The sequence below is a fragment of the Gracilinanus agilis genome, chromosome 5, assembly GCF_016433145.1.
Source record: "Gracilinanus agilis isolate LMUSP501 chromosome 5, AgileGrace, whole genome shotgun sequence".
In the NCBI taxonomy this organism is placed as follows: Eukaryota; Metazoa; Chordata; class Mammalia; order Didelphimorphia; family Didelphidae; genus Gracilinanus; species Gracilinanus agilis.
In genome coordinates this window covers 263,730,311-263,746,413 of record NC_058134.1, presented here as the reverse complement: position 1 = coordinate 263,746,413, position 16,103 = coordinate 263,730,311, and the positions used below count along the sequence as shown (strand labels likewise).

Genomic DNA, 16,103 nt, shown 5'->3' with positions numbered 1-16,103 from the left:
TATATATATATATATATATATATATAGAAAACAACAGAGCACTTCAGCTCCAATTCTTGGGATCCCAAGATATTAACCAGGAATTTTGAAGAAATATGGTTTTGTTAATAGAGCAAGAGATATTTTTAAAGTGATCAAAAATCTCTTTAAAGTTAAACTCAGGGCAGCTAAATGGCTCACTGGATGGAGAACCAGGTCTGGAGTCTGGAAATCCTGGGTTCAAATTTGATCTCAGATACTTCTGAGCTGGGTGACTCTGGACAACCCCAGTTACCTAGTCCCTCTCACTCTTCTGCCTTGGAACAAATATGTGGTACTGAGTCTAAGAGAGAAGGGAGGATTTGAAAAAGAAAAGTAATAGCTCTCAATTGTATAGTATAAAAGTCTTTTGTTGTCATTCACTCATTCAGCCCTGTTCATCAGTTTGTGACCCCAGGGACCATACTGTCCATGGGATTTTTTCTTGTAAGGTAAATAGTCCAAGTATCATTTTCCCTTTATTGGTGTGGAAGGAGCTGATTCTCAGAGGGGGACTGAAGGATTCCCCTGCAGCTATAAGTGGTATAGCTGGGACTTGAAACTAGGTGTCCTGGCTACCAAAATAGTTTTTTTTTTCCTTTTCTTTATCATGCTTCCTCTTAGGTGTACAGTCCACTCTTTGGTTAATCCCCTAAATTATTAAGCAGGTTTGAAATTCAGAATGTAGGAACAGCCTTCCCTGAAATGTTTTCCATAAGTTTCCTTTTAATTGAAACACTTGATGAAGAGCAACCAGTTTGCTAAATACCAACAAAAATAGTTTCCTGAAATGATTGCTTTAAGCAGAATCTATCCATCTATCCATTTGTTCTAAATATACTTAGAAATATAATTAGCTTAAGCAACTAAATTCCCAGTTGTCAATATTTATAGACAGTGGTGTCACTTATTTAATATTGCATTGAAGGAATCTAAAGAAAAAAAGCAAAAGAAGGTAATATTGAATTTCCCAGAATTGAGTCTCCTGAGTTTCGAAAGTGTCTTTAATATTGAATGATATGGGTGGCTTATCAGACCTTATTAACTTCCTATGCATTACACCATTTCATTAATTTCTCTCAATCCATATAGGCTCTAATTAGAAGTCAAGTAAAAATACTTGTAGCTTTCTAGTTATTTTGAAATTTGAGAAAGAAAGATGTTTGGGGGATAGGCTTTATCTGGGAGAAACAGGTTAATTACAAAAACCAATTAGTTGAAGCAACCAAGATGAAAAATAACCCAAGGTCTTCTAGGACTGCTGAGATACAAGTAATTATTTGATTTAAACTATCTTTGTTAGAAATAATATTAATTTGATAAATTGGTGGACTTGGAGAGAGAGAATTGTTGGTAATGTTCTATGTATTCTTTTAGGCGTCTATTATTTACCAGTTAAGGGAGGGGGGAGGGAAACTGCATAGTGCCATTTTGAGATTTAAAACATATTTAAGATCTGTTTTTCCCTTAAAATTGTCCTTTCTAGAACATCACAGAATTACTTTGGACAAAGGAAGTTGGTTGCTGGGGAATATCAATCAAACTGGCTACTTTAGGGTCAACTATGATCTAAGGAATTGGAGATTATTAATTGACCAACTAATACGGAACCATGAGGTAAACTCCAGATAAGCTCATCAGAGATCTGTTTTGATATGTACTTTTCTTTTTTCCTCCTTCCTAAATGGTTCCATCTTTCTGGTTGGCTCTCATAGGTTCTCTCTGTCAGTAATCGTGCAGGTTTGATCGATGATGCCTTCAGCCTAGCCAGGTATGTTTTTGATGGCCCTCCAACTTAAAAGTATGTGACTGTAAATGTGTTTGTTTGTTTGTTTGTTTTGCATGGAGTTAAGCAGTGTATGCTTTTTAAATACAAGAAAACATTAAAAAAACCCTTTTCTCTATAGTCTAATCTATTTGGAGTATCAATATAAACAAATCACTGTTTCTAACTTGGACTATTATAGATCAATAAAATCCACAGGGCAGTCCTAAGTCTAAGGAGAATTGATCAATTTTTTCACAAGATTAATTTTACACTCTGTTGATTAGAAATCTCTTTGGAGTTTTACTAACAAACTTGACAAAATGACCCTCTTGCTATATTTATTTTTCATGGACAATCTCTTCAGGTATTAACAATTTTTTATGTCTGACCTAGAGAATGTGAGCATTTTATGTGTTTTTATTGTGTGTGATCCATTATGAAAAGTATTTTCTGCATGCGAGCACTAAGTATTCCATAGGGAAAGGAAACTCTTCTATATAATAATTATTGGAGTTATTAGTAGTATAAGGCTTTAGTAATTCTGAGTGTAGTACTGGAATTTTCTATGGTTGTATAATTAGGCTTATTAAAGGGAATGAATTATTCTCCTAAACCTTGATTGTGTGAAAATTTTTCTGTTATAAATTTGGAAAATAGACTCAATTTGTAGAGTTACTGTAAATATATGTATTAGTCTCTTTCCATTTTGGGGTTATTTCATGACCCAGTTAATGTTTTTAATCTTAGGAAGCATTCTCTATGAGTTGTATATTAATATAACACTGTTCTCTGTGCCAGAACTCACCCCGGTTCATTATATCTTGTCTTGTGTAGTTACTTGAAAGTAGTCAAATCTGTCTTTACAAATATGAGAACCGACTTTACCCTATGAAAAGAACATTGCAATGTGCAGGGGTTTGGGGTTGCTTTATGAGTTTTAGTGTATTAAATCAAATTTCAATTCTCCTCTATGTACTAAAAAGCATATTGTGCCTTGTAAAAGACTTATTCATCATCACTGGTGAGCTTAAAAAAAGAAAGTCTATTAATTACTTTCATACAAGCAAAATTTAAAGAAATAAAGAGTATGACACGGTGGAGTCAAACCTTTAGTGCTATGATTGAGAGTAGGGTGGCTGATTGGGAGTGGAGGAGAAAGCATCTTGGGTAGCAATAAAGAAATTTTATATTATTACATATGTATGTATATAATACATACACACATGCAAACCCACTCAAATCTATGCATACACATGCATACATGTATTGTATGTATTCTTAATATTAGGAACCCTCAACACATTACAGAAGAGGAAAGTAAACTTGTTCAATCATTCCTATTTGTCACATCAAGAAAATTTTAGGAAACCAAGGAACTCCCTTTTCAAATAAATCTGTGACTGTCAGCCCAACTCTGTGCTAGGGACCAAATGGCTTTCTAAGAGTTGAAGAGTACTTCAGTGCCATGCATACATCTTCAGTTTTGTCTAAGTGGAACACTAAACTTATACAAGGCTAAAAAGGGAAACAAGGATACAAAGTTTTGTGCTACACAGAAAACAAATAAAATATAAAGAAAAGAAAACTGAAGTCTCGGGGAGATGACATGATTAAATATGACTATCATCACACAGCCAATCAATATCAGAGGTATTTCCCGAGACTTCAAATCATCTCCTTTCATTCTACCATGATACTATGGAAATTGTACCAATTGAACAATGGCTTGGTTAGTGGTGGAGGAAAGATGATAGGCTAGTGATTGCAGTTCAAAGGAATAAGTTTGACTTAATACAAGGAAATAGAGAGCTTGTGTAGACTAGTAGAATGAGATCTGAATTGGAAGTCAAAGGACCTACCTGGGCTCTGACAACACTTGCTATCTGTGAGACACAAGGAATGTCATTTATCATCCCCATTCTCAGCTTCTCTCACCTATAAGATGAAAGAATTGGATTAAATGACTCCTTAGGACCTGTCTATCTTTAAATCTATAATACTTTCAAGTCTCATTGAATATCCAGAATGATTCAAAGAGAAGCATGTAAGGATCCATAAAGAAGGCTGGTAGGGAATCTTGAAGATTATGACAAGACTTTTCATTTGCCATGTGCAATAAGTGATAGAGTATATAATGGGAGGAAGACACTTAGATTAGTCAAATTGTTTAAGTGACGTGTACAGAAGATCATTTTGAAGGACTAGAGATATGAGTCTGTGATGACAAGAATATTAAGAATATTTTGGTCCATTCCCTGAATGCCTAGCTCTCTTTAAAGTTCATCTCAAGTACTACTTCCCATATGGGATCATTCCAGTTATTGTATTTATTCCCTACCCTAGAAAATTTTTTTTCCATTTGCTTTGTGTATATGTGTGCATATATCTGCACATATGAACTTTTGTTTACTCGTCTACATATTGTTTTCTCCAAATAGAATGTTAAATTCCTTGAAATCAAAACTATTTGTGTTTGTTTTAATACCTAGCACTGAGTGCAATGCCTAACGTGTAGTAAGTGTGTAACAAATGCCTGTTGAATTTGACATTTGCTTTAATGTTGAAGGAGGAAAACAGAAAGAACTTGTGAGGGGGCAATGTGAAGCTTCATTGTGTAGTAACCTTAGGGAATGGTAGAGTGGTGGATTTACTTTTGTACTGGAACAGCAAGGCATTGGCAAAGGATATGGGGGCTTTAAGAAAGTAGTCCCATCTGAATCATTGAGTTTTAGTTGATGACAAGAAACCTAAGTAAAAATATCCTGAAAAGAGTGAATTGTGACACTAAACGGAGAAGCAGAGAGATTTTTGAGTCATCAGCATTCAGGTGGTGGAAATCATGAAAGGTATATTTAGCTCAACTGCACTGGATGAATAACATTTATAAATTAAGTTTGCTTGTGGTCTGAGGCAAAGTAGAGCTGAAAATTCTAATTTTGAAGACTGAAGAGTTGAAAAGAAACAACTGCTCAGGTGTTTGTTATTTGTGCCCATCTTCCCTAAAGTTTATCTCATTGTAAATAGATTAAATACTTTACTAATTTGCTCTATTGACAGGGAGCCATTAAAACATTATCAGCTAATGAAGAAATACAAAGATTCAATCAGAAATGTATGTGTGGAAGAATCCTTTAAGCATCAGGAATTTCTTTTTAATTTTGTTGCAGGCAGGTGAACATCTCCTGGGTACATTTGATATTACTACATTTGTATTATTGTATTATTTAGCTTGGAAAGACAGTGTGGTGTGGTAGAATGAAAGCCACCCTTTCAGCTATAATCAACTCCAAATGAAACACATGCTAGTGCATGCACAAATACAAACACCACCTATAAGCCATCAGTAAGAGAAACAACCACATTAGTTTGCAGAATCAGTTTCTTAGAACAGGCATTGAAACAGAGAGAATAACAAATTTTTAAACAGAGTTTGGCAAAGCATGCTGATTCTCTGAAAGGAAGAGGCAAAAGGCAGGAGAAAGAGGGAGGGAGTGAAGATTGCCCAATATGTGTATTGTGTGACAGGAATTCCTCATTTCCTGGGCTTGATATCTATACCATGTTGGTAAATTTAAGCTCTTAGTATAGGACAGCTCAGAATCCTTATAGCACCCATTCTCCATTCTTTCTTTAATCCTGACTCTCCTTTAGTTCCTGTAGAACAGTGATTACCAAAGTGGGTACCACTGCCCCCCGGTGGGTGCTGCAGCAATTGGGGGGGCAGTGATGGCCACGGGTGCATTTGGGGGCAGTCAATAACTGTAAGGGGGTGGTGATAGTATGTGACTGGGGCTCTAAGTAATATTTTTTTCTGGAAAGGGGGAGGTAGGCCAAAAAAAGCCATAGAACTATGACTTACTTCCTTCAGTATTCTTGCTTATTTCTCACTTTTCAAGAATTTCAAGCTTCCCTCTCATTTTTGGACATTGGGGTGGAAGGGACTATCCTTTGGTTCTCTCATCATTCTCCTTTCCCATAGATAACCAGTTCCAGCTCTGTCCCAACTCCTTAAGCAAGGAGGACCCATTTATATACAATACTTTGTTTATATATTCCCCAATTTTTATGCATCTAATTTGTTCCCAGTTCTTTGCTGCCAAAAAAAATGCTACTTGATATTTGGCATATGGAGAACACTTCTTTTACTCTTAGATCTTTTTTCAGGTTTCTGCCTAGTGTTGAGATCTTTGAGGCAAAGTATGTGGATATATCTTATTGATTTTTGAGGAAAGGAAAGAAAAGAACTTTTATTTAGACAGTTAATAAGCCTTTATCAACTTACTACTATGTTCCAGTCAATGGTACTAAGAGCTGGGAATACAAAAAGAAACAAAAGACAATCCTTCCCCTCAAGGAACTTATGGTCTAATGGTGGACAGAGATAATAAGAAGACAAATAAATACAAATAAGCTATATGCAGGATAAAATAGGAAATAATTTTTAAAAGGAAGGCACTAAAGAGGGGCTGGAAAAGGTTTCCAGAAGATATGATTTTAGTTGGGACTTAAAGGAAGCTAGTAGTTGGAAATGTGAAGGGATAGCATTCCAAGAATAGGTGACAATCAGAGAAAATGCCCAGGACAGAGAAATGGTGTCTTGTTTGGGAACAACAAGGAAATCAGCATCTCTGGATCAAAGAATATGTGATAGGGAATAAGGTGTAGGAAGACTAGAAAGGTTGAAAGAGCTTTGGCTATTAGACAGCATTTTGCATTTGATCTTGGAGGTCTTAGGGAGCTACTCATGCTTATCAAATAGGGTGGAGGAGTGACATGATCTGTGCTTTAGGAAAATCATTTTGGTAGCTGAATGGTAGATGAATTTTAATGGAGAGGGATTTGATGCAAGAAAGACCCATAAGCAGGTAATTTTTGTAGTTCAGGTGTGAGGTGATGTGGGTTGTTGATGGCAGCATCAAAGGAGACAAAGGGATGTATTCGAGAGATGCCACAAAGGTGAAATGAATAGACTTTGGCAATATATTGGATATAGAGGGAATGAAAGAAATTGAGGAGTCAGAGATGACACCTATTTTGCAAACCTGAGGGATTGTGATAATGACTTTGATCTCAACAGTAATAGAGAAAATAGGAACTAAGAGGAGTTAAGAAGAAAGAAAATTCCATTTTTGAGTTGTTGGATGCAAGAATCTACCAGATGTCCAGTTTGAGATGTCTGAAACATAATTGGAGATGAAAGACTGGAGGTCAGCAGAGATTTTGGAGCAGAATAGGTTGATATGAGAATCAGCATAAAGATGTTCACAAAATCTATGAGAACTGATGAAAGTGAAATAGTACAGAGGGACAAAATAACCCTTATTTAACATCTACTATGTGCTAATCACTGTGCTAAGTGCTTTACAAATATTTCATTTTACCCTCAGTACAACCCTATGAGGTAGGTGTTTTTATCCCCATTTTACAGTTGAGGAAACTAGGCAATCAGAGTTTAAATAACTTGCCTTGGGTCTCACTCATTCTAGGTCAGAGGGATTTTTATCTTATAGATTAGTGCCCTCCATTTCTATTTGAGTTTGATACCATTGTTCTATACTACCAATTTAGCAAACATGAAAAAAGTAGGAAGTAAAATTAGTCTATTCTTGATGAGACAATTCTGATATTTTGAGATCATGCCTCCCTTTTTTAATTGTTTACTAACCATCCTTTTAATAGTCTATTCTACAATTTTTGTCAGGAATTAATGCCATAGTCACTGGAAAATTTAAATAAAAGTATTGCTTTAACTCTATAATTATTTGTTTCTGAGACTTAACTTGTTCCATAAGGATAATATCATCTAAGTAATTGACATTATAACTTTTTCCAGTGTGGTCCTTTCCAGAAGAAATTCCCCTCTGAGGCTTATCAATAAATTTTAAAGTGTTTCTATTTATTTCTTTACCAATCATTTATAGATTGTCATTGTTTCAGAAATATCATGGCATGCCTCAATAACCTAGTCTTGTCTTGGTTTAATAACTGGATGCATTTTCTTAATGTGTAACTGGTTTATCTTTCTTTGATGAAATCCATAAAAGGAATATAATCTTAGGGAACATTCTGACAGTATAAACACTTCATTTAGGATTCTTCATTGTTTGAAATGGAGACAATAGAGTTGCCTTACCTCATGAGGAAAACAAAAGAGAATGATAAAAATCTAATTAAGGATTGTAATTCTTTATGACTGTGGAATATTTTTGCCAAAAAGGAATCTATGACTCTGAATTCTCCCCTTTTTTGCTGTCTATGTTTGAGGTATATATGCTCAGGATAATAAGATATAGTTTCTCATTTTTCATAGTATTTTATTGTGGGATTACTTAATATTATAGTTATGATTAATAAGGTATTTATTGAAATGTATTTTATATTTGTGTTCATTGATCAGGGAGATTAGTGCTTATTTTCTTAATTATTTTGAGGAAACATTTCAAAGCTGCTTGTTATCTTTTGTGAGGCCATCAGAATTTTTGTACAAAATAGTTAGAACAATTTATGAAATTTTGAAAATAATAAAACTATCTCAAAATAAGATTCATAATCGACTCTGTTTTTAGTCTTCTATTGACTATATTCAATAGAAGTTGCATTTTTTCTTGAACTCATCTGAACAGGTACAAAGTTTTTATTTCCAGAAACATCAACTTGTAGGTGGTGCCCTTTTCAGGGGATGAAGATTTTCAAATAATCAATTGGTTTTATTATCTCATTGATGAGGGTATACTTTCTCATTATAAAGATTGCAATTCTATATCCTGTGTATGTCCTCCCATAAATTCTTCAAATTGTTTCTACACAAGGTATTAGGAGCCTTCCTTGTTTTCTCATGACATGAAGAGACTACAAGAGGATGACATCATCTGTCCACCAGTTATTCTTCACTTTCACCAAATAAATAACTCATCTCCTTTTGCACTCATCCATTTCTTTAAGAGCATCTTTTGCTCTACTTCTATTTCAAATTTCCTTATTTGTAACATATTGCAACTTGCTCATGCCCGCCATATGACCCTCCATTGGCTTTTGGCTGATTTTCAATTTTATTTCTTTGGAGACTGTGATTCTCCATGACTCACAGCTATCCAACACTAGAAGGGCATTAGTGTTAAAAACAAAAGCCAATAGAAAAAACCCTCACTTTTCTTTCAGGTGATTTACAAAGGGCAACAGAACTTCTCATTTCAATGAGTCAAGGGATTTTAACTATGTTCTCTTAAGTTCTATTCTTCAGATTCTTATTTTATCTATATTCTGCCTCTACAGATAAACAGAAAAAAAATTTCTTCTTTAATACTGGATTAGAAGTTAGATGAATTGATTTTTTTAATTGCTATTGGTTTACTTATAGCCTGTAAGTCTTTAGGCAAGTCATTTGACTTTTCCAAGTCTCAGTATCTTCCCCTGTAAAATGAGAGATCTAGGGAATTTCTGAGATTCCTTTCATTTCTTGTGATTCTTTTTGCTTGGAACAATTTTTAGATTCAGCATCCAGAGATTCTGATATTGCTCTAAGTTTATTTAATATTTTGCCACAATGAGAATCAAAAGTATTCTGAAAAAAAATGTAAAGGTAATTTCCTGATGATGATCTGGGTCTCCTCTTTCTTTATGCCAATTGTATAGTAACAACCTTAAAACATTTATATCTTTTTATTCCTTGATTTCCTAGCTCTGTAGTTACTTTTGAAATTCTTCTAGCATCCTCTGGCTTTCTCAAGGTTAGAGAAATGAGTTAACACATGCCTGGGAGCTATATATAGAATTTTGTTGAGAGTGGAATCACAGATTTTGTCCTTGTGATGAGGGCTTATAGATAGCTATGATATCAGCTACTTCTGAGAAGTACTGATCCCCAAAGGAATCAGGGGTAGTCTCAGTAGCTTTGTGGCTCTTATGGAGAGCAGTACTTCTTAGACACTGTTTTAAATTGTATAACATTAAATCGAAAACAAATTTATAATCATTCAGTGCCAAAACTTATGTTTGATCTATGTAGGCTAATAGGTTTAATGTAGGTTTAATATTAATACATAATGGCTGAGAGTGCGGAGTAGAATGTAATTGAGCAATATTTTGACATCATTCCGAAGGTTTGATCCATTTGGCAGAGCAAACAGCCTGAGCTGTTGAGCTGCAGAAGTGTGGATTAGTGGATTATGTTTGCACATTATGTGGATTTGCATGAATTGTTCTTTTTGAAAATAAATATTCTAAATGTATATGAGAATTATTTGAAAAATTTATGTCTTTAATGTACTCTAACATTTTTATACCTGAAAATATTTCTAAAAGTCCTATTATACTTAGTATATTTTTGCCATCTTAAACAAAGATTAGGCACTAAAACAAATTCTTTTACTTTGAAAGGCCTGAGTTTAATTCATCTCTAGGATCGACTTTTCTACCTTTAAAATCTAATGATTTCTTTGCACTGCCCGGAGTCAAACAATTTACATTATAAATAATTTAAATTAATAATATAAACTACTTTAATCAGATCTAGAGCTGGAAGGAACTTAAGTCCAATCCAGTAGTTCTTAACCTTGTATGTGTGCCTATGCAAGCGTACTTGTGTGTTTGTGTGTGTATGTGTGTGTGATGTACCCCTTTGGCAGTCTCTTAAACCTATGAACTCTTTCTCAGAATATTTTAAATGTATATAATAGAATACATAGAATTTAAAGGAAAGTAAATTATACTGAAATAATTATCAAGATATTTTATCAGATTCTATGCCCCAGGCTATAAACCCCAAATCCAGTCCATCACACTCGTTTCAAAGGGGAAACTAAGACCAAGAAATATGAAGTGATTTGTCTAAGGTCATATGGGAAATTATTAAAAATGAAAAATTCTTACATGTTAAATGTTTACAAAGCACTTAGAGAACCCCATATGGGCTCATGCACTCAACTTTCATCCACATTTGCAAGCTACATATCTTGGAGAGTAAAGATATTATATTCAAAGTTCCATTAGATAAATTTGAGAGGCTGGGTTTCTGGCACTATGACTTAAAAATGTCCACTGCTATTTTTCCCAATAAGAATTTGCCAAAGAGACCGGGCACAAAGGCAACTTCCCTGCTGTTAGGGGAGGCTGAGACAGATGGATCATTTGAGTTTGGGAGTTCTAAGATGCAACAGGGCTAAAGCTTATTGAGTGTCCACATCAAGTCTTGCACCAGTTTGGATAAAGAGGCATCAGACTGCCTGAGGAGTGGGAGTAAATCTGTCTACATCAGAAATAAAACAGGTTAGAGCTTCCATGTTGATTGGCCGTGGGATTGGGTCCATGAGTGTCTGCAGCTCTTCAAGGCTACCAAAAATAGGAGATCCAGTCTCCCTTCCTCCCAAACAACCAGATTGTCATCTTTTTGAAAAAAACTCAACAAACATTTATTAACCCCCTATTGAGTACAGAGCAGTGCTCTAAGAAATAGAAGAAATTAGATAGGACCTAGTCACTTAGAGTTTAGTAAGATTTCTGACACATATAAATTAAGATAAAAGTAAATTATTATATAAGTTCATAAGTGAGGTACAAAGTACTATGTGATCTTTGTGTCTTTAATTAAAAAATTTTTTAACATCCATTAAAAAATTGAGTTCCAAATTCTATCCATCTCTCCTGGTCCTCTCCCACCAACTGAGAAAACAAGAAATGTGATATTAGTTACAAATGTGAAAAAATGTAGAGCTTATTTCCATATTAACTGTTATAAAAATCAAGAAAAAAATAAATTGAAAAAATTATATTTTAGTCTGTATTCAGAGTTCACTAAGTTCTCTGTCACTAGAAGTAAATAGCATTTTTTTCATTACAAGTCCTGATTATCTTGGACCTTTGTCTTGTTTAGAGTAGGTAAGTTGTTCATAATTGTTTACAAGATTGTTGAAAAAGGTTCTATTTTTGCTTACTTCACTTTGCATGAGTACATACATAAGACTTCTCAGATTTTTCTGAAATCATTGTACTCATCATTTCTTATAGTATCTCTGTGTTCCTGGTATAGATCTCATCTGGTCATAGTAGTGACTTTGGTGACATTTCTGTTAACTCATTCTATTATTTTACTTAAAAATTTTGTATCAATATTTATTAGAGCTATAGGCCAAGAGATTTTTTTCTCTGCTTTTGCTCCTCCTGAGGCAGGTATCAGCACCATATCTGTTCCGTAAAAGGAATTTGCTATGCCTCTTTCTTTGAATATTTTTCCAAATAATTTATATAATATTTGAATTAATTATTTATTCTTTGGGTGGATTTTATCTTAAGGAGTTTACTGATATCTTGTTGAATTTTTTTTTCTCCTAAGTGTCATTCAGGTAATCTATTTACTCTTAGTTAATCTGGACAACTTATATTTTTACAAATTTTTATTTATTTCACTTGGGTTTTTAGATTTACTGAAATATAATGAGGCAAATAATTCCTAATAATTGCTTTAATTTTGCTTTCACTGGTTGTATATTTACTCTTCATTTTTGATACTGATAATTTGGTTTTATTTGGCTTTCTTCTTTCTTTTTGAAAATCGAATTGATCAATGGTTTATTTATTTTATAGATTTTTACATAGAACTAATGTTATTTGTTTATTAGTTCAGTTATTTGTTAACTTTTAATTTTATTAATTTCTCCTTTGGTTTTTAGGATTTCCATTTTGGTATTTAGTTGGGGATTTTAAATGTGTTCTTTTTCTAGTTTTTTTCTTTCTTCATTCTATGCCCAATTCATTGATCTGCTCTATTTTATTTATGTATTTAGATATATAAAATTTCCCCTAACTTTGGAAGTATCATACTTTGGCATACTTTTCCCCCTATACTTTGATGGTATCATAAATTTTGGTGCGTGGTCTCATTGTTATCCTCTTTAGTGAATTTATCCATTGTTTCTACAATTTGTTCTTTGACCTGCTCATTCTCTGGGATTGGATTATTTAGCTTCCAATTAATTTTAGTCTATGTTTCTATGGCCCTTTATTGAATGTAGTTTTATTGCATTATAATCTGAAAATAATGACTTCCTTAGAATCCTTTATTTAGTCTGTAGATGACATACTCTTAACCATAATGAGACCAAGTTCCCTGCCAGTATTCCCTCTCAGCAGTGGTTATTCCTTCATATCTATGTTAGTCTTTTTTCATTTTTATCATTAGGATGTCTTGTTCTGATGCTAATTGAACATATGGATCCTACAAGTCCATTCTCTCCCCACAAAAAATGATCAGTGCTTGGTGGCAAAAAAAAGGATGGGGGGAAGAATACAAAGAAAAAGTGCTTCAGTGTCTCCTCTTTTCTTGCTATTTTTGAGAGCAGTTCTCTCTCATGGGTTTGGCTCAAACTAGAATTCTTAACCACAAAATGACACCTTTTTCTGCCAGACTGCTGAGCCCCTCTAGAGGAAAGGAGAAGTGCTGAAATTATTTTACTATAATAATGCTCCCAACGGTATAGTTAGCTTGTTTGGTTAGCAAATTTTCCCTTTCTCAAGTCAAGGCAATGAGCATTTATTAAGCATCTACTTATTATATGCCAAGTGTCATTCTAAGTACTAAAAAAGACAAAACCAATCCCTTACCTCAGAGAACCCCCAGTTTTATTATGAAGACAGCATGGGAACAACTGGGCAGAAAAAGGTACAGACACAATAAGTTGTAGGTAATCTCAGGGGGATAGTCCTCACATTCAAAGGTACCACGAAAGGCTTCTTGCAGAAGGTGGAATTTTAGCTGAGACTTGAAGGCATCCAAGAGTCAGAGACAAAAGAGAACATTTCAATCACGGAAGATAGACCATTTAAAAAACATTTTAAAAAAAGACAGTGGTCTGAAGGTGGAGTAGGGAACAAGAAGAAGGCTGGTGTCAGTAGAATTACACCTTAGTGTGTAGAAAACCTTGTTTCCGCGTCATGTTCATTGATTTATTGATTGATTCTATAAATCTAAGAGACATTCTTACCTGATGAAAGGATCAGGGTATGGAGCATCTTGCTAATTGAAGTTGGGGTGGTGGCAGAATTCTATCCTTTATACACTTTACATTCATGATCTCATTTGACCTAAGCAATAATTCTGTGGGAAGTAGGTATTTTAATACAAGTTTCACTTCCATTTTATAGAGGAAAAAACAACTTGTCTAAGAAAACATAGAAAACTGCTAGGAGCCTAAGGGATGGTTGATTACTTACCTATGATCAAATAGAGAGTAAATATTAAGCTCATCCAATTGCTTAAACCTCCTATCTGGGCAGCCATGTATAAATTACTGATGAGTAGATAATCTGCGTTAGTAGAGGGAGTTTCATTAGATATATAAAGTTTCAGATCCAGACCCCCCAAATCATAAATATTATAAGGTTGAATGAATGAAAAAGCATTTCTTTTTAATTACATGCAACCCTAGGGCTGAGGGGGGTAAGTGCTATTATTTCCCCCAGTTTTATAGATGAGGAAACCGAGGTAAAGAGAGGTTAAGTGCCTTGCCCAAGGGTTGAAATCAGGTATTTCTGACTTCAGTCCTGGCACTCTATCCACCCAGGATGAGACACACTTGTAAGAGGTATAAGCTGCAAAGTCATCCTCCTTAGGGTTCAGTTCAAAAGCAGACAGTAATACATTTTCTTTAGTATCATTTCCATTGAGAAAACTATATCTAGTCCTGTTATGGAACCGACAACTTTGATGGTGAGAACTTTCTTTTCTAGACCATGAGTAGCTATGACTATTGAGAAGGTGGGCATGCAAATATTGTTTCAATCCATAAGTGGGGGAAAAACATTAATAAAGAAAAAAACAAAGAAGGGACTCAGGATAGATTTTCTGTTAATTTTTCAGGAGTTACACTGCTTTTGTACTTCTCTGATATCATCATGCCCTTTCCCAATTCTGAATACCCTTTTGTCCTCCTTTCCAGGTTCCTTTTGTGTGTTGTATCTCTCCATTAGATTTTAAGCTCTCTGAGGGAAGCAACTGTATATGTTTATTGATATTTTATCCCCAATATGTAATAAAGTGCCTGGCATATAATAGGCACTTAATAAATGTTTTGACTGACACAAATAAAGAAAATGTGGGTATGATAGCACCTACAGAGATAACAGACAAGTCATATTTCTACAAACCTAAACATAGATTATATATAATGCATATAAGTTGATAAAATTATTATAATTTGACTACATCTATGTGCATGTATATATGTATATATATATTGTATTTATTAAACTTTTAATGTAATACAATATAAACTTCTTTGAAAAGAGACTATCTCGGGCCAATTAAACAATAAGCATTTATCAAGTACCTGTTGTGTTCCAGGCTTTATTGCTATAAATACAAAGAATGAAACAATTCCTACTTGTGGGGATCTTTCATTCCAGTGTTGCCAGATTGTCAAGGGAATTAAAATATAAACAAAATAAGTCATATTTTATCCTAAAAGCACTAGAGAGTAATTGGTATTTATTGAGTAGTGGTGCAAAATGGTTGGATCTGTGCTTAAGCAAAGAATTTTTGGCAATTGTGTGAATGATGGAGGAGGATGGGGAGATTGGTGAAATAGGGAGACTGTTTTGGAAGTCATTGAAATTGTCTAGGGAGGAGGGGATGAGATAAGTGTTAGAAGAGAAGGGGTCAGATGCAAGAGATGTTGTGGAGTTAGAAATTGCAAAATGTGGCTATTGATTTTATATATACATATATACGTGTAATATGCGAGAATGCAGAGTTGGTGAAAAATACAAACTTTTTGAACTTAGGAGAGTGGAAGAATGGCAAAGTTTTTTTTTATAGAAATAGGGAAATTTGGAACATAGCAGGGTTTCAGAAAAAAAAAGATCTATTTTGAGTGTATTGAATTTGAGATGTTTCTAGGGCTTTCAAATTTGAAATGTCTAGTATGTAATTCATTTTTAAGGATTGAAACTCTTGAGAGAGATTGGAATTTAATATACAGGTCCATAAATCATTTTCATAGAGATAAGAATTAAGCCACAGGGTAAATGTAGTCACTGAGACAGAGTGAGGGCTCAGGACTAAGCTTTGGGGAACACCCATAGTTATAGGGTATAATAGGAATGAAAAGACAGGAAAGAGACTGAGAAGGAGTGGTCAGTCAGGTAGAAGGAAACACCAAGAAAGAGCATTTGTCAAAAAAAATTCAGAGAGGAGAGTAATCAGCAAGAGAGGATGATCAAACGTAACAAGGGCTCCAGATATATTGAAAATGATGAGTACTGAGAAAAGATCATGAAACCTAGCATTTGAGAGATCATCAGTAATTTTCAGGAGAAGAGTTCCATT

At 34.3% G+C, this 16,103-nt stretch overlaps 1 protein-coding gene across 1 annotated transcript in view; it reads left to right on the top strand.

Annotated features, from left to right (window-relative positions):
• TRHDE (thyrotropin releasing hormone degrading enzyme) overlaps positions 1-16,103 on the top strand; it is a 455,256-nt gene that overhangs the window by 352,118 nt on the left and 87,035 nt on the right. The window contains exons 10-12 of the mRNA XM_044679190.1: positions 271-320; positions 1,505-1,635; positions 1,734-1,789. Of these exons, the coding sequence (XP_044535125.1) occupies positions 271-320; positions 1,505-1,635; positions 1,734-1,789 (237 nt within the window). The remainder of the gene's footprint in view (positions 1-270; positions 321-1,504; positions 1,636-1,733; positions 1,790-16,103) is intronic.